This window comes from Eurytemora carolleeae, unplaced genomic scaffold (assembly GCF_000591075.1).
Source record: "Eurytemora carolleeae unplaced genomic scaffold, Eaff_2.0 scaffold11, whole genome shotgun sequence".
In the NCBI taxonomy this organism is placed as follows: domain Eukaryota; kingdom Metazoa; phylum Arthropoda; class Copepoda; order Calanoida; family Temoridae; genus Eurytemora; species Eurytemora carolleeae.
In genome coordinates this window covers 545,642-563,618 of record NW_019396030.1, presented here as the reverse complement: position 1 = coordinate 563,618, position 17,977 = coordinate 545,642, and the positions used below count along the sequence as shown (strand labels likewise).

Sequence of the window (17,977 nt, the reverse complement as noted above, 5' to 3'; positions counted from 1 at the left end):
CCGTTACTACAGATAAACAATCCCAGATAAAGTTTTATAATATTCATTAACCCATTGTAATATTCTGAGAAAGCACATGGAAACTTGATTTTTATTTAAAGTTAGTAATCGACTTGTAAAGCTATGTTTCTTACACAGTACTAATCATATTACCATTTAGAAACCAGACCCTGAGGAAGGCCATCCAAAAAAATGGAATATGAAGACAACATTATAACAATACTTAAGTACATTTGATGTTGTTACAGAGCAAATAGTTTTCAGTGACACTTATTAGATCACTTATTTAGTAAAATAGGTCTTTACATTTTACACTGCCCAGTTGCTGTGGTTCATTTGACTTTTTTAAGATAAACCTTGATTCTTAAAGGGAGTTTTTGCAAAAAATGAAAGGGGGTATAGGCATACGGCGAAAAATAAGCGCTTTTGATCGCCACTAATCTTAATTCTATCTGTTGCGTCTATAAGGAGAAAATTGACTCTGATTGTAAAAAAAATCAATTTAATATCAAACAAATCATTTAGATATTACAACCTTTATTTATCGATTATTTTTCGATGCATTCGCATATAGTTGAAATTTCATAATATTTTGTTTTTGTTTTATATCGATGCTCTTAATGATTCCACGTGGCAGAGACACCTAGCGGAAAAAAATCGTTGTTTTAAGTGTAAATAAAAGAAGTTAAAAATATTATAAAAATTTAAATTTATACAAATGTGGCGAAAAAAAATCAATGGCTATAGGTTGTAATATCTGAATGATTTGTTTGAAATTAAATTGATTTTTTTACGATCCGAGTTGTGGATTGCAACTTTTTCAATTTGGGTGGATGCTACGTTATTTAGCATCAGTAGTTCTTTTTAAAAATTTTCTCATTATAGACGCAACAGATAGAAGTAAGATTAGTAGCGATCAAAAGCGCTTATTTTTCGGTTTAAGACTATACCCCCTTTTATTTTTCCGAACAGCCGTCTTCTTATTCCAAAGTGTTCTGGTTATCACTGTACTTCGCACTATTCTCATTTTCTACTTGGCCACCCTCAAGAATCTCCAGAAGGCCTGTGACCATCTTCCAGAAAAAAAGTAAATAGAATGCTGATAGGCAATGTGTACAGGGAAATTGTACAGTCCCCTCAAAATTTGACGAAAAGGTCAACATGTACATATAAAGAAGAGGGGGATTTTTGTAGACGTTATTTTGATTATGAACCAAAATTATGAATCAAAATTTAGAAAATAGTTTTTAAGCCTTTGTCCATGGTCCAAGGAACTGTAGACGTAATATTTAGTTCATAGAGGGCCCCTATAAGCTTTGTATTATTAAAAAAATGATCACGATATTTTAACTTTAAAAGTAAAAGGAACTGGCAAAAATGGTCAGAATTCAAACATTTTCCAAGCTAGCAAAACGACGATATCTTTCAAATTATTGATCAGACAAAGGTTTTAAAGAGTACCGTTGTGAGTAGGGCACGCCCCTCTTTAAATGAAGGGTAAATAAAATTTATTACGATAAACAATTAAAGCTTTTGAATTTTCAAAAAATCCATTATCATATACAAAACTTTTTTGTCCAAAAATATTTTTATGTGCTTCAATTTAAAAATTTTACTCAGAAAAACTGTTATTTTTTCTCACAAGCAATTTCTATTTATATTCATATGCATGATAGAAATTTAACATCCAATGTGCCTCTGTTCATGTGATAAGTGAATTAACTTGGAATGAAAGGCCAAAAACGAAAAATTATAGGGAAAAAACAGTAAAAATAGCCATGTTTTTATTTCTTTTTACTTTAAAAAGCTTATTTGTTAACTGAACGGAGAGTACTAGACAGTAGACACAGTTAAATTAAATGGTAAACCAATATCTAAAATCTTTATACATTATCCAACTAGAAAGAAACAAATTCTAAATCTGACGAAGCTGTAAGAATAGTTTTATAAAGAATGTACAACATGGTGGGCTTAACCATTTATTAATGAAAAAAAAACAATATTTTAATTGGGTTTCTAATTATTGTTAAGTACTCCGCAACTCCATTTTTTTCTTTTCTCAAAGATTTCTTGAAATAGAACTTCATGATTTTCCTGATTTCCTTCACTTGTGAACTTCATGCAGATTATGTTTAAGCTTAAAGTATATGATTATCCCTTGCCATCTTCCTATTACAGGGGAAATGTTAAAGTTCAATCTTATGAAATCCTACATTTATAGATGACGGTATCTTTCTGTATTTTATAAAGATTTAAAAAAAATGTATGATGAAAAACGTTGAAAATATGTTGCCTGATGACGCTTACTTTTACAATTCTGTATAACAAATGTGATATTTATGTGAACATCAGAGCATAGCTACTTGTCCGCAAATAGTACAGGGATTGGAATTCTCTTTCAATTACAATTTCTACTTATTTTAAAATTGCATAAAAAATGTGATGTTTCATGTAATCACCGGAGTTTAGCAAATAGCACAGGGATTAAACATTTTCCCCTTTCAATTTTAATTCTTTAGATTAAATGTTTTTCGTAATATTTTCAAGTGCAGAGTAAGAAATGAGGTTTCATATAATTCTTTTATGCATTTTAAAAAGAAGACTTCCGGCAATCGGATCTTCTCCAGGCTGTTAAAACTAAGTTGTATTATACATTTTTTTCATATTATTTTATTTTCATTTTTTAAAAGAAGAATTCGAGCATTCGGATCTTCTCCCGGCTATTAAAAATAAGTTGTTATCATAAAGTAATAAAACGAAGAGGTGAAGCTTAGCTCAGATGTACGCAACTGACCAGAGCCCGAAATTTAAAAGAGTATCGTTGAACGAAACTTCCGAGTTTCCTTTTTGGGGTCTTATTATTTGTGTAGATTTTGATTTAAGAGATTTGATAAAAATGGTAAGATATAGAGGATTAAATAAAATAATATTTCTAAACTAAAAAACTTACTTTTTTACAAGAAGAATTTTTCACAAACGATATCAAAATTTGGTCATACTTTTTATAACATAAACAAACAACTGAACTATCCATATTCTGTATTAAGTGTCTATCTAATTATCGATTCTAATTTTCAATTATCTACATTTTATTACCCCAAAGAAATACGATCAAACTCTATACCAGTGTTAGATTCTTAAACATATCGTGATGTACACAACCGACCTCTCTATTAATTAATTAATAGGGTGGTCGGTTGTGTACATCTGAGGTTAGCTTTACCTCTTCGTTTTATTACTCTATGGTTGTTATATAATTGTATAATAACTGTGATGTTTCATGCGATCACCTGAGCTTGGCTACTTGCCGCCAAATAGCACAGGGATTGGAGGTTTTTTTTCTGGATTCTTTTTAATGAAAATACCGGGCAAAACTGGTGAGTTCCTGGTCCAGTCTGGTGTTCAAAATGCCAAGGATGGATTCAGTGACATCCTCCTGATTCTGGATCCCGGTTCTCAGGTAATAAAAGGCCTTTTTCTTCTGAGAGTAGAGGAGATCTTGACAATCAGTGAACCGGTTGGATGGACGCGTCCAGAACCTGGATTCTGGTTGCTGACACAACCATGTCTACAAGGGCCGTGGTTTGCTCAAACCTCCTAGCTTCAGCAATGGTTGGTGCTAAAATGTGAGAAAAAAAATGCTATCTTCCCACACCAATGTGTGATAAATGCTTTTGTATAACTGAAACAAAGAAACTGAGATCTTGCCACACACTCAAATTTGCTCAGCTTATTTTCTTTGCACACTTTTATATTTTAAATTTTGTCTGTTTGATCCAAGAGAATTTATAGTTTGAAAGGGTCTAAGACATCAGGTTGTAAAGATAAAGGGCTTAAAAAATTAGAGACAAGATCTCATGGATTTTGAAGTCTGGCTCTGATTGGATTTAATCCTTTGAGTATTCTCGTACCTGGATGGGCTGAGGCTTGATGCCTGGCAACATCTTGAAGTGCAGCATATCGAAGGTCACAGACCTGGCAGACATATGGGTACTACTCTCTCCGGTTGCGTTTTCTAAGCTGGTCCCCACAGTAATCTTTTGATACAGTGGTCTCTCAAAAAAATCTTTTGATATAGTGGTCCCCAAAAAATCTGTTGATACAGTGGTCCCGAAAAAAAACTTTTGATACAGTGGTCCCCCAAAAAAATCTTTTGATAAAGTAGTCCCAGAAAAAGTCTGAGAATACTGTGGTCCCCCCAAAAAAACTCTTGATACAGTGGTCCCCAAAAAAATCTTTTGATACAATGGTACAGAAACAAATCTTTTGATGCAGTGGTCCCCAAAATAATCTATTGATTTAATAGTCCCCCAAAAAATCTTTTGATAGTTTCCCCCAAAAAAATCTGTTGGTACTGTGGTTACCAAAAAAATCTTATGATACAGTGGTCCCCAAAAAATCAATACTAGGGGAGCTACGAGGTCACAAAGTCGTACCAGTAAAATCAAAACTAGAGGAGCAACGAGTTAACAAATTCGTACCAGTGAAATCAAAACTGTAGGAGCTACGAGGTCAAAAAGTCGTATCAGTCTAATCAAAAATGGTAGAGCTTCATCAATCATCAATCATCATCAATCATCAATCATCAATCATCATCAATCATCATCAATCATCAATCATCATCAATCATGATCTCCTTGACCTCAGATCTCTGCAGAACAGAATACTGAACGGAGCAAGGTTCTTGGAAGTAGCCCAGGGGGCGCAACCATGACATTTCAAGGTTTCAGGAATAGAGCTTTCACGACTGCATATCCGGGTAGTACACACATCCTTAGGATACACACAGAAATAATATAACTTGTCTTTATCTATTTGTTCCATCTCTCTGCAGGACTCATTGAGAAGAATGCCGCACAAGTATTCAGTTCATGCTTGTGATCACCAATAGGGCATGGAAACTTCAGATTAAGCCGTTTACTATTGCTTGTTGTGATACGTTGCAAAGACTTCAGCACTAGTATCATCATCAGACTCCTGGATCTTGAAAGCAGACTTGGGTTTGGATCTGGGAGATCTTGGTTTAGATCTCAGGAACTAACTCTCTCCAGAGCTCTGGAACCCTCAGAGGTTCTTGAATACAGCATAAGCTTCAGCTCCAGTAGGATTCTTGTAATCCAACCCATTCTTGGTCATCTCAAATATCCAGGTCATATGGCTTTGTTAGGCAGGATCAGAAACAAACTATTCAAAGTTACTCTGAAGTACAAACAACTCTTAAGCTCCAGCTTGTTTATCTCAGCTATCATTGATAATCTCTCCACACGTTATAGAGCACTGGAGATATAAGAGAAGAACAAGTACTTGGGATTACTATCATAAGCTCCAGGCTTATGACGGAGAGATAGATCATTGATAATATCGCTGATAATCCTCGAAAAAATGTCAGCCCATTAGGTTCAACTGTTTGGCCGGCTATTAGGAACATATATATACAAATGTCTTGTTTTATAATGTAGATATATATATATACGTATTTATATTTTTCGGGAAAGAAACTAATTAATCATTTCGTGCTCTATTTTTCTGATCCTTATATCTTTCTAACCTGATGTCGTAAACCTTTTATTGATAGAGGTTGAACTGTTTATCCCAAACCATCGCTCCATCTCTTCCCCCCATTTAACACACAGATCTGCTGAACTCTGTACCTCTGTTCCTTTTTATTTCAAAATCTAATCGTAAACTGCATATTAGATCAAATAATCAAAGTTTGAAAAATGCATTTGAAAACTTTCATATTTGGCAAGTAAACAATTCCTTTTGTAGCTGTACATAACATAAATGAAGAAAAAAGATTAGTGTACAAATATTAGTGTACAAATATTAGTGTACAAATATTAGTGTACAAAGTATGTTTTTGGTTTCTAAATTGTAATTTTTCCCTTGAAAAGGAATTGAGTCATTGCCACAAAATATCGTTATAACTTTGCAGCCCAATGGCGTAGACCTTAGATGTTTCAAACTATGAATACTGGTAGTTTTACACTATCCAGTTGCAGAGATATTGGGTTTAGAAAATCTGAGTTTGTGACAAAAACTCAATTCCTTTGTAAATTTTTCGATACCAAATGTAGAATTTTTTGTAGCAAATGTAGCTACCAAATCGGTCTGTTTCCAAATTGCCACGTTTCCACAATGACAGTTAAGTTTCATAAGTTGGCGGGATACAAAATCTGAAGTTTACTGGAATGTTTGGTTACAAAGTTGTGAGGTAACCAAATTGTTAAATACAAATTATAAGTTACCAAACTCCGGCCATAAAAAGAAGAGTTTATGTATCGACTTATTAATATAAAGTAAAAGTAAATTAACATAGTGTAAAATGGAAACTAGGGCAAGGATTGTGTTGTAAAGGAGATTTAGGCTGATTATAGTTCAGTCCTATTTGTATAAAGATGGATTCGATAAGAATAATCAATAGACCGAGCACAACCTCAAAACCATTCCTCCTTTAGTTGCAACATTGATGCAAGGAAAGAAAGACAAAAAGTTACACATTTATTATAAAAGATGCATAAAATCATGTGATAGGTCTAAATATATATCTCCTTATTTGAACAAATCTATTGAATATTTTGTTGTTTTAAACAAGTTTTAAAGATGTCGGATCGAAGGAGAGAATTACCTGAAGAAAAATCAGAAGAAGATACTGAAGAAGAGGAAGAGGAAGAGGACGTGGAAGATGAAGAGGATGAAGAAGAAACAGAGGATGATAATCAACACACAGAAAAAGTATTTGTTTTTTAATCAAAAAGCTACAGAACCCTTGTATTCATAATATCCTGTCTCCTTAAAGGGAGTGTTCGCGAAAAATGAAAGGGGGTATAGGCTTATTGCGATAAAAAAGCGCTTTTGATCGCTACTAATCTTACTTCTATCTGTTGCGTCTATAAGGAGAAAATTGTTAAAGACGTCTCATACCGAATAATTTAGCGTCCATACAAATTGAGAAAATTGCAATATACGTGAAGGACTGCAAACTAAAATAAACTTTCGATTTGTACTGCTGTGATCTGAAGTATCCCTGGCCGAAAGAAAACAAGCTTTTAGTGGAGAGTAAGTGACAGGCTGGGTATGGTTTTGGAAATTAGGATTAGAATATTAGGATTAACTACGTTATATGATTACTGCGTAAGAGCGTGAAAGCATTTCTTAACATTTCGCCAGAAAGATTTGTAGAGGGAGTCCGCCCCGTGAAGCGTATTTACCAATTGTTTGATAATTTTAACGAAAATCATAAAATAGGTTCTGCAATGAACTAATTCAGTTTTAAGGAACATATTTCATCAAAGGAAATTATCGATAATATTAAATCAATGTTAGAATTGATTTTTTTTTCTCATCATTATCTTGATTTTTAAATTTTTTTAAAAATGAATTGAGTCTTTCCCACAAACTCTTATTTGTTAGTCTCTATATCTTTGCAACCCAATGTCGTAGACCTTTGATATTTCAAACTATGAATTCTGTTAGATCGAATCGAATTTAATTTTCAATTATCAGGTTGCAAAGAAATAAGGATTAGAAAAGGTGAGTTTGTGGCAAAAACTCACTTCCATTATTCGCAGATTTCATCAAAAAACTTTAAATGTCGCTTTAGAGAAATCTATGTTAAATATTTGGGATATTGGTACAATTTTACAGAAACAAATGATTTATAAAGTTTTCTATATTATCTATGGTGAGAGCTAATTTTTCGTTTCTTTCAATCTTATGTAGCAATTTTAAAATGTAAAAAACGTTTACAGGTATCAAATGAATACTGATATTTTATTTTACAATAAATACTGCACTCTCAATTTAATCTCAAAGCCTAGCTTGTTCCTCCCTTTAAAGGATGTGTTCGCGAAAAATGAAAACGTAAATCTATACCCTCTTTCATTTTCGCGACACTCCCTTTAAGAAAGCCATTTTTGTGAAATGCCACCATATAATTTGTTTATTATTTTATCGATTTTTATATTTTATTATTTTGAAGAAAGAAGATGCAAGATATTCTGAAGCTAAATTTGACAGGTAAAATGGGAGAAAGTCTCTTATACTGAAGGTTGGTTCGGTTATGCAAGAAATGTAAAATATAAATCTCTTTAATGTTGTTTTATCCTCCCAGACAATACAAAAAAAGTTTAAAACAACAAGGAAAGAATTAGTTTTACCCCCCAGAGTAATAGGAAGGGTGGCATATCCATCAGATCGATCGTTTCCTAGCCATGCATTAATGTTTAAAGATAAAGATTTTTTTACGGGAACACAATACAATTCTCAACTATTGAATATATGTATTTGCATTGTTCATTGAGGGGCCTTACACTTCAATCTTAATACGAAACATCGCTTAAGCAGTACGGCAATACTGTACACTGCACAGTTTATACATTTGATATATTTAATAACAAAATCTTTAAAATGTAAATAGAATAAATATTAAATAAAGGAACAGTTCTGGGGAAAATTTAGGTAACTAAGATGAAAATGTGAGTTAAGAACCCAAGCTCTTGGCTACATTGCTGTACTGATTAGAAACAAATGACATCTAGACTTTTGCAATATGAATTTATTCAGTTTGCGTAATTTTATTAGCTCGAAGTTTAAAGTATTCCGCAAGCTCTATTTATATATGTGCAATTGCAAATTTTCAAATATCATTTTTACTCTGAATTTAATTGAAGGAAAGAGAGATTTTTTCAAACATCGTATGAGAGGAGAGAAAGAGAAACAGTTTACTCAGGAAGGTAATAATTTTTTTTTTCTTTTTCAATCTTGAAATTCTTTAAATGTTACTGGTCAAGTCAAACAAATTTGTTGCTCTTTTTAAAATACATATTTATGTAAGTTTGGAACTTTTTTTGGATACCCATAACCCCGATCCACAGATCTCGATATCCACAATAGGAACTTTTGAATTTCACGGACAATCTGCTTGATTTATTGATTTCGAATGTTGCTTTCTCTTTTCTTTCGTTGGTTTAAGGAAAAAATTCTTGGTTTCCGATTGGCAAATAATCAAATAAATCGGTTTGAAACATCATTAGATCATGTTGCAAAGGAGTTGAGTTTTTGCCACAAACTCCAATTTTCAAATCAATTTATCTTTGTAACCGGCTGCTGTAAACCTTTTATATTTCAAACTTAGAATATTTGATCTGTCAGAATTCTTAGTTTGAAATGTCAAAGGTCTACAAGAACGGGTTGCAGAGATACAGGGATTAAAAAATCAGAATTTGTGGCAAAAGCTCAACTCCTTTGTATACAGGAATAAGAAAGGAATTGAGTTTTTGCCACAAATTGGTATTTTCTAACCCCTATATCTTTTAAACTTGATAATGTAAATCTTTGAAATTTCAAACTTAGACGATTTGATCTCACAGAATTAACAGTTTGAAATTAAGCAATTGTTTGAAAAATCAATGTTAATTTGATTTGAAGAAGTAGGTTTTAGTTCATAAAGAATTGTGAAATCTTCTTTTCATCAGACAGTGGTATAAAAACTTGACTGAAAATGTCTAATTATCTTGTTTTATTATAGTTTTTGTCGACGGTAAAATAAATACTAAATATCGCGAAAATTTTTTTTTTTTTAATTTAAAGTAGAATATTTTCGATGCCTGGATAATCCAAATAAAGAATGAAGTGAGCTGATGACCCCTTGATATATCGTATTCCAACAAGAATAAAAGTTTTTACATTGATATTTGCTAAAACCTTAACGAGAAGAATAACAGTAATTTGAATGACAAATTCAGGGACGGAGAGAAATGGCAAGAAACTGAACAGAACAAGGAAACAGATTTCATAAAAAAAAATTCAAACCAAAACATCGATCAATCTTTTGGAATTAACTTTCATGAAATTGAAACTTTTCACTTTATCAAATTTCAAACATTCCCGGTCCGATTTAGATAAAAGTAGGGTTTTAAACGCAATTTTTATTATTTAAGCGAGATTGTGCAAAGAAAATAAAGAAAATAAGAATTGTCGAAATTTAGACTATACATATTGAAATTTTTTTTTATTTTTTCGCCACGCCCTCGGGTTTATCATTGAATCCCTCGAGGGTTTAAATTTCCTTTGATACTAATTTGTCTGAGAGTAAATGATAAAAGTTTCACTATTTCTGGACAACTCGATGTAATTTGTTCATAATTTGTCCTCTCTTACGAAAGTAACAATAAACTATTACTTAAATGTTTTCAAGTCATCCAATCAAAATACTAACTAATATCTCTGGAAAACAGTGTGACAATAAGAGAATAACTATAAATATGAAACTAGTACAATATTTAGTACAATATTATAGTTTCGCTAAAAATCCAACATTGCACATCGTCAGGTGCAATATCGCTCAAAGTAATTGGAAACCTCAAATAAAAGTGTATTAGTATTCAGGGCTCTTATATAAACTGTATTATAAACTTCTTAATGTCATAACTTTTACGACATCAGGTTGCAAAGATATAGAAATTAGAAAATTGTTTTTGGTTCCATTTTCACTAAATTGGCGACAAAACACAATATCGCCGAACGTAATAAAAGCGATATTTAACGTTCTAAGAAAGCATGCAGCCCAGCGTTTTATTTTATACTTGAGTCGAGTTTTGTATTTCTACACATGTAGTAGGTCTCAAGTTTATAAAGGTTTCAGTTTTTTTCATTATATTAGATGAGCTTCAAGCATTTTCAAAAATTTAACTTTCTTTAGTTTTAATTCTTTAAAAATGATTAGTTAAGTTTTGATATATAGCATTTATTGTCACCTACAGTGGTATTCTGACTCATAGGAAAAATGTTTTCGGACAAAAGAACTGTGAAAACTTGCTTAAAACTGCAATGATTGTGATTAAAATATTGTGATTTTGCGGCATGCGTTCTGTTTCTATCCAATGATATCAGAGATGCTTTTTTAATTTAAAAATTAATTTGTCCTTTTAATAGTTAAATGCTCTGTTCTTTCTATTCGTTTGTGAGAGAAGTAAACTTATAAGTAGAAAAGAACGACGATCTTTTCAAAAGATTATACAAAAGTACCTGATTACTCATCTCAAAATCTAATTTTCTAATCCTTATATTTATGCAACCATAGACCGTATTTAATAAATTGCGAGAAGTCGTTGCACTATGTAAAAATGGTTCGACCACGTCTCTTATATGTCATGTTCAACTTGAAGAATTTGAAGTTTAAACTATCCTAGTAACTAAGAACCGAGTTCTGTTCCGGCCATTAGATTGATGATACGATAATTTCGGCATACTCTAAGTTTCGGCAAAGTAATTGAGTCGTTGTCGCAAACTCCAATTTTAATAACACAATATCTTTGCAACCAGATGTTGTAAATCTTTGATATTTTAAACTAAGATTATTTATAGTTTGAATTAATTAAGGTCTGCGCGCCATTGGGTTGCAAAAATGAGAAGTTTTGACAAAGACTCAAATCCTTGTCTGAATCTGCAGACTTAATACTATAGTGTTGGTCAAGATATTGAACTTTAAGTTGCTGATTCAGAATTGGATGCAGTTTAGTTTTTTCAACCCTCGAAAGAAATGCAGGTTTGAAAATGCTTGTGTTTGTAATATTTATTGTTTGAGTTTGTAAAAGTTTAGTGGGGGGGACTCTGTATATCTTTGATGTGAACTTGAAACAGATTCATAAAAATGTGTGAAACTATTATAAAATCTGTTGAAAATGGCAGAAAAATGAAATCTACAAAAAGATCTGCAAAAACATCAAACATAATTTAGGACTTATCAGCGCTAACAGAAAGGTTGGTTTTCATTTTTTGCTTTGGCATTTTTTATTTCCATAATAACATATATATGTGTACTATGTATGTATAAACAGTGAGTAGTAAGATATTATATTAGATTCTAAATTCATAAATATATTCAAATTTAACTTTCCACCATTCTGAATCATAGAAAACTTAATAGAACAATTGTGATCGAAGGAAGTTGTGGATGACGAGTAATATAATACAATTAAATATAATGATTTTAAGAATTAATGGGGTCAGATGGGTTTATTTTAAAAATAAGATTGAAGGAGAAAGAAGAATTTTAAGATAATTATGTTTAAAAAAAAATAAAAAAGTAGGTAATTTGATTATTTCGTATAGCCTAATCTCCTAAAAATGACCTTTATAAAGTAATATGAACTAAGTTGGAATGATTAAGATATATCATAAGAGAAAACAAGATAAAAGATAAATCTATTCCCTTTCGTTCTTACAAATTTACTCCCTCCCTCTCTCAATCAATCATTCATTGACTCCCTCACTCACTTACTTGCTCTCTCACTCACTCACTTGCTCTCTCACTTACTCACTTGCTCGATCTCACTTGCTCTCTAACTCACTCATTTGCTCTCTCACTTACTCACTTACTCTCTCACTTGCAATCTCACTCACTCACTTGCTCTCTCACTTACTCACTTGATCTCTCACTTACTCACTTGCTCGATCTTACTTACTCAATTGTAAGTGGCACACTACGTGTAGACTATACAGAGCTCATTGCTGTATATTTTTAGATAGATTAGAAATACACTTTTTAGATTCCATTTTAGTAATTTAAATATTTCTATTCTTTACCCCGACTCAAACCTACTTTTTTTTTTCAAAACTTACTTTATTGTTCCAGTTTACAACTTTATGCTGAGGTTCAGATTCTGTAATATTATAATAAGTAATAAATAGTCTTTTGAGATGTTAAATACGTTGAATTTTGATAATAATTAAAGTAAATAGTAAAAGAGAGGAAAAAAGTATTATTCATATTTTTCACTTTTTTCATCTGAAGCGATGTTCATCTTTCTTTTCCAGTTTTTTAACAAACGAACATTTTTTCATCAATAAACAAACATGCATGAATTATCCTCATACTCAAGGTTAAGGTGGACATTAGTGTTGTATTATTTTGCATTTAAATCATTTTAAAAATCCGCAAAGAAATTGATAATTCAAAAATGGAAACTCTAGTAAAAACTGATCATTAATCATAGTCCTATTATATATCTTTTTCAGTCGACAATAATGAAGGATAGACAAGCAGCATTATTTTCTATAATAGACTCCGCAATAAACGGTCCAATACAGGTTTCTACAGAGGAGGCATCAACAGTTCTTGGGATCAAAAGGAATATTCAAAATAAAACAAAGCTTCCAAGAATAAAGTTTTAGATAGTTTATAAAAGTAAATTAAAACTTAAATGTTTGAAACAATTCCACTTCAAACAAATTTTTGTTTGACTATTTTCAAACCAGTTCTTTCTTATGTTATACTTATCTTTTTTTTGGAATTTTGAATTTAGATCTTTTAGAGAAACAGTGGAGAAGGTGAGAAAACTGTCAGGTTTATCTAAACCTGGTGGAGCAAGAACAGAAAATAAATATCCTTCAAACGGATCAATGGGATCAAGATCAAGTTCAGGGTCTTACCCTTCATCGTTCCCCCCAGCTAAAACCGGAGTGTTGCATCACTTGCGAGATCAATTCAAAATCTTTTCTCGGCTCGGAGACAGGTTAAATATAATAATATTGAAAACTTAGACATTTGTTTGTTATATTATTGTTTAAATCAGACGGGGGAAGGGTAAACATATAACGCTGACTCAATCTGACAAGTGGTTGAAGCAGGCTCGGGTTGTGGATGGGAGAAATATTACAACTGTAGACACAGGAACCACAGTTATAGTCAACAAATGATCAAAGGGAAAAAAATGTTCAAATTTCAAAACATTCAACTTTTGTATGGCCACTCTTATATTAATTTTAAAGTGAAATGAAAGAGACACCTATTTATTAATTTATTGATGCAAGTTACTGGATCCAACTAATAATGGAAGGTGAAAAGTCCTTTGTCTTTAAATATCTGAGTCAAAAGTATCAAAAAGTTCTTATTTTTTGATAAATATGATTGTGAACCTGTTTTTTGAAAACATTTTCCTGTGAAATATTGACAAGTTGAATGAATACAGTATTAAAAATCTATAAAATGTTCGCAAATGACAATAATATTTGATATATAGGCTATTTTGCTTCTTTTATATATATATGGAAAACCTGCATCCAAAGTTTTCAGTTATCTAACAAACAAAGGGATATCTAAACATTTAAATTAATATTTTTCATAGTTAGGAGCTCATTCTTTATATCTGACAGGTTCATAATCAAAATTTAAAAGCATTTTTATTTACATCTGATTAGTGTTACAGATAATAATATCAATAATTCTTTAAATCCTTAAATATACAATTTAAGAAATAATTCCAATGTAAGATTATTTAGATTTTTTGAATTATTCTCCTTTTTGTGTTTTTGTAAAGATAAAGCGAAACCTTTCTTATCTTTATCATAACATCATATTTCAGTTGAACAAAAAAACTACAAACTCTCAAAGAAAGTTTTTAAAGAGATATCATGGTTTTGAGATAGATAAAATGATCAAAACTCCATTATGTTTGGTTAGTTTTAAAACAGAAACTTTATATAATATGAAATACCATATTGTTCGAATATATACCTAATAATAATGACAAAGAGGGTCTCACTGTTTTATTTTTATAAAGTTTCATTATATAATGTTGTACTAAAATTAAGTATTAACTGTGTAAAACTCTAGCCATTCTTTTCAAAAAAATGAGTAAAAACAATGCATGGATGAACTTCAAAGAGTGGAATAACTACGTGCAGCAAATTTCTGAGGTAAAATTTGTTTTATAAATAAAAAAGAACCTGGCTGTAATAAAAGAACCAAACACATGATGATATCTGTTCTCTTTCATTGTGTGTTCACTCCGCGGTTATTATTCTGCATAATGATTTTATTCAGAAATTCTCATAGAGTATGGAAAATTATCAAAAATATTTATCATTATCCCTTTTTCTCAAGCTATGGGATAAAAAGGGCTTTCCTTTGATCCACCTTTAAAAATATTCAAAATATTTTCTTAACGTGTGTGGTGAAATGAGTAGAAGAGAAGGAGCCTCCTTTTGGCTTAAATAGAAGTTTACTACGTTTTTAACAAAAATATAATCAAACTATGTCTTAGTTTTCTGTGTGAGTCTATTTACATTTTGTAGGAAAAGAATGTAATTATTACTATATTTATGTACATTTATCTTCAGAGCTTCTTGGTATAAATATTTCTTGGTTCCTGCAATATTTGCCTCCTGAGAATATGTAAAATATTTTGGCCAAACCCTATCAAAATCTATACGAATAATAGTCGGTTTATATATAGAACTGCAGAATATAATATACAAATCCTATGAAACAGAAATCAGATGGATTGCATCCCACTTGGCAACAGAAAACTGGATCCATTAAAGACCATTTAAAGTACAACGAGATAAATCTATTGTGCCCAATCCATTGACTCGAAGACGAAGTCAAGCATGGTGTTTTTTAAAGAATAAATGTTTTTTTTGAAAAATTTTTTTGAGTTAAATCTTATTTATACGCCAGCTTCGTTCTAAATCATTGATTACAAAGGAATTGAGTTTTTGCCCCAAACTCAAATTTTCTTATACCTATAACTGAGCAACCTGATGGTATAAAGCTTTGATATTTCAAACTTAGATTATTTAATTTAACAGAAGTCATTGTTTGAAATATCTTAGGATTACACCTTCAAGTTGCAAAGATAAAGGGATTAGAAAATCAGAGTTTGTGGCAAAGACTCAATTCCTTTGCAGGGAAACTATAATAGTCCAATCTCGTAGTTTGATAAGTTCATTACAATGATAATTAAATGTTTAATGTCCAGCAAGGACCATAAAGTAGTCTCAGATCGATTAGACTTAAGTCTCCCGGTTCAAAACCAGTCGGGAAAAGGAAGGAAAATAATAGTAAAAGGATTAAAATATTGATTAATAATATTGAGGAGAAGGATCTTGATCTACAAGATATCCATGAAGCTCTGGTTCTATGTGGTAAACCTCAGCTCCCCATCACCAAGTTTGATACAAGCTCACTTACAACCAGACTAACAGATAGCTCTATGTATGGAGGTACTCATAGGTATAAAATACTTTATTACTTTCCAAAATACATAAAAATACATTAAAAAATATTGTCATCAGTGAAAAAAAGAATTAGCGCACGCAAACATGAAACCAGGAAAAATATAAAGAAAATAAATAAATATATATATCTTGAATACTAAATAACAATCGACAAAACCTTCATAAATAAATGTTCTATTTTATACATTTTTGTTTGTTCTATAATGCAGTAGATCATTTTTTTAATAAAAATATACATTTTCAAATTTTATGGCGGTTATATATTCAAAAGGTTTAAGAATTTTTTCTTTTTAAAAGTTTGGAAATATCTTTATTTTTTCATCTTTAGTATCACTAATTAAATCAAAATGATTAAAATCAAGAGGTTATATTAATTTAAGAATATGTATTAAAATAGATTTTTTTGGAATAACTATGATCATAAATTAAAAACAGATAACCGAATTTATTATTAAAAATTAATTTATTTATTCATTAAAGAAACGATCTTTTTCCAAATAAAGTCAAAAGTAACATAATATTCTAGACAACGGTTTGATTCCAACGGGCATGGTCGAGGTATGGAAGGAAGGCGGGATAAAAGGGACCTCCCTATACTGTGGCCAACACCATCTTCCAATGGATTCTTGATTACATCTCCCTCAGCTGTACCAGTAGGGAGGGAGGGAGCAACATCTCCTCGTAGTCCTAGGTGCAGAATATGTTCGAACTATTATATTTTACTTTTTAAACCTACTCGTCGCTTATTTGACCTGTAATATTGATTAAAACCTAAACCAAAGGGGCAATTTTATACGCAGTGATAAATAGTTTTTATGCAGATTAATAGAAGTAGAAATATTGTGTTAACTGGGAATTATTTATCTTACTATCTACTAATTAGGCTAGACATATTGCAAGCAAATTGCAACCTTTTAAAAGATTTAAAAAGAAAATCTGCACGGCATAACTGAACACTACTGTAGAATTGCTGAATATTACCGTGAATGAAGATTGAGGATAACACCTTCTCTTTGTCCGTGTTCAAGAAATGGTTTTATTTTTGCAAAACATATTCTGGTTTAGGAAACAAAGAAACACATATTCCTTGCAGCATTTGTGTCCAATATAACATAGAAATATAATCCAACCTATTTTTACAATATATGTTTCTAAAAATGACATTATACTGTTATGACACGTTTTAACACTTTAGATTATTAAATAAATGTATAAATTTTGTATGGAATAGATAGACCATGAAATTTCTTTTGAAATAGCTAATACCCTGCCTGGTAAGATGAGTTGATTCACTGAAAGAGAAACTAATGAACCTTAAAAATATTAGAGGGTTTACTAGTATAAATGTAAAAAAATTATTTTTAAAACTGTATCAAACTATATATATATATATTCATAGACACTGAATAAAAGCTGAGATTGATAGCTTTCTAAAATGTATTTTGAATTTTCTGTTTACCCTCTCCGACCACTATTTTATAGTAAATCCCGATCAACAAGTATTAAGTCACTGCACTGGCTGGTTTTAAAGAGAGACACAAGAATAATAAATATAAAGAGCCAGCATTCAGAGCAGGATTGATCAAATCTAATAATTCTTTAACCAATTAGTCCTGCCATCCTAGAGACATTGTGATATTGATTTCAACATAATCAGGTAAAAATTAATCCTTTGAGAGAAAAAAGTATGAAGTTTTTTTTTCAACACCCTTCAGGTGATGGGACCCGACTTGGACCACAGAATGCCCAGGAGGATCCTGGAGGAAATCAGGACATATAAAGGGATGGCTAGATACTAGCCTTATTGAATTTATGTATTTAAAAAAATATCATTACAATTTATACATTTACACGCATTTTTTTTAGACACCGGCCAATTCAACTTTCGGGTACCATTTATATGAATATGGTTAATCAAAACCACGTAGAAGGGATAATACACATTTTGCTCGCG

The 17,977-nt window shown here is 31.2% G+C and overlaps 1 protein-coding gene across 2 annotated transcripts; it reads left to right on the top strand.

Moving 5' to 3' along the window:
* The first annotated feature begins 6,456 nt into the window (after positions 1-6,456).
* Positions 6,457-17,244, top strand: LOC111695560 (nucleolin). 2 transcript variants are annotated; one of them, XM_023464935.1, is made up of 12 exons: positions 6,457-6,735; positions 7,982-8,019; positions 8,673-8,735; positions 9,747-9,783; positions 11,692-11,763; positions 13,021-13,133; positions 13,317-13,517; positions 13,578-13,675; positions 14,618-14,700; positions 15,888-16,018; positions 16,550-16,714; positions 17,089-17,244. In XM_023464935.1, the coding sequence occupies exons 1-12, from the start codon at positions 6,604-6,606 to the stop codon at positions 17,132-17,134; spliced, it is 1,179 nt and encodes a 392-aa protein (XP_023320703.1). In that variant the 5' UTR covers positions 6,457-6,603; the 3' UTR covers positions 17,135-17,244. The 2 variants fall into 2 exon arrangements, with proteins under 2 accessions (XP_023320703.1, XP_023320695.1); XM_023464927.1 differs by having other exon boundaries at positions 6,458-6,735; positions 15,882-16,018.
* Positions 17,245-17,977: the final 733 nt, after the last annotated feature.

What these genes read in the sequence shown, in the direction of transcription:
- LOC111695560 (XM_023464927.1), top strand. Translation starts at nt 6,604, where the DNA reads ATGTCGGATCGAAGGAGAGAATTACCTGAAGAAAAATCAGAAGAAGAT. An exon ending in ACGTGCAGCAAATTTCTGAG is followed by an intron (nt 14,701 to 15,881) that starts GTAAAATTTGTT and finishes AATAATATTGAG; the next exon opens with GAGAAGGATCTTGATCTACA. An exon ending in ACATCTCCTCGTAGTCCTAG is followed by an intron (nt 16,715 to 17,088) that starts GTGCAGAATATG and finishes ATTCTGGTTTAG; the next exon opens with GAAACAAAGAAACACATATT.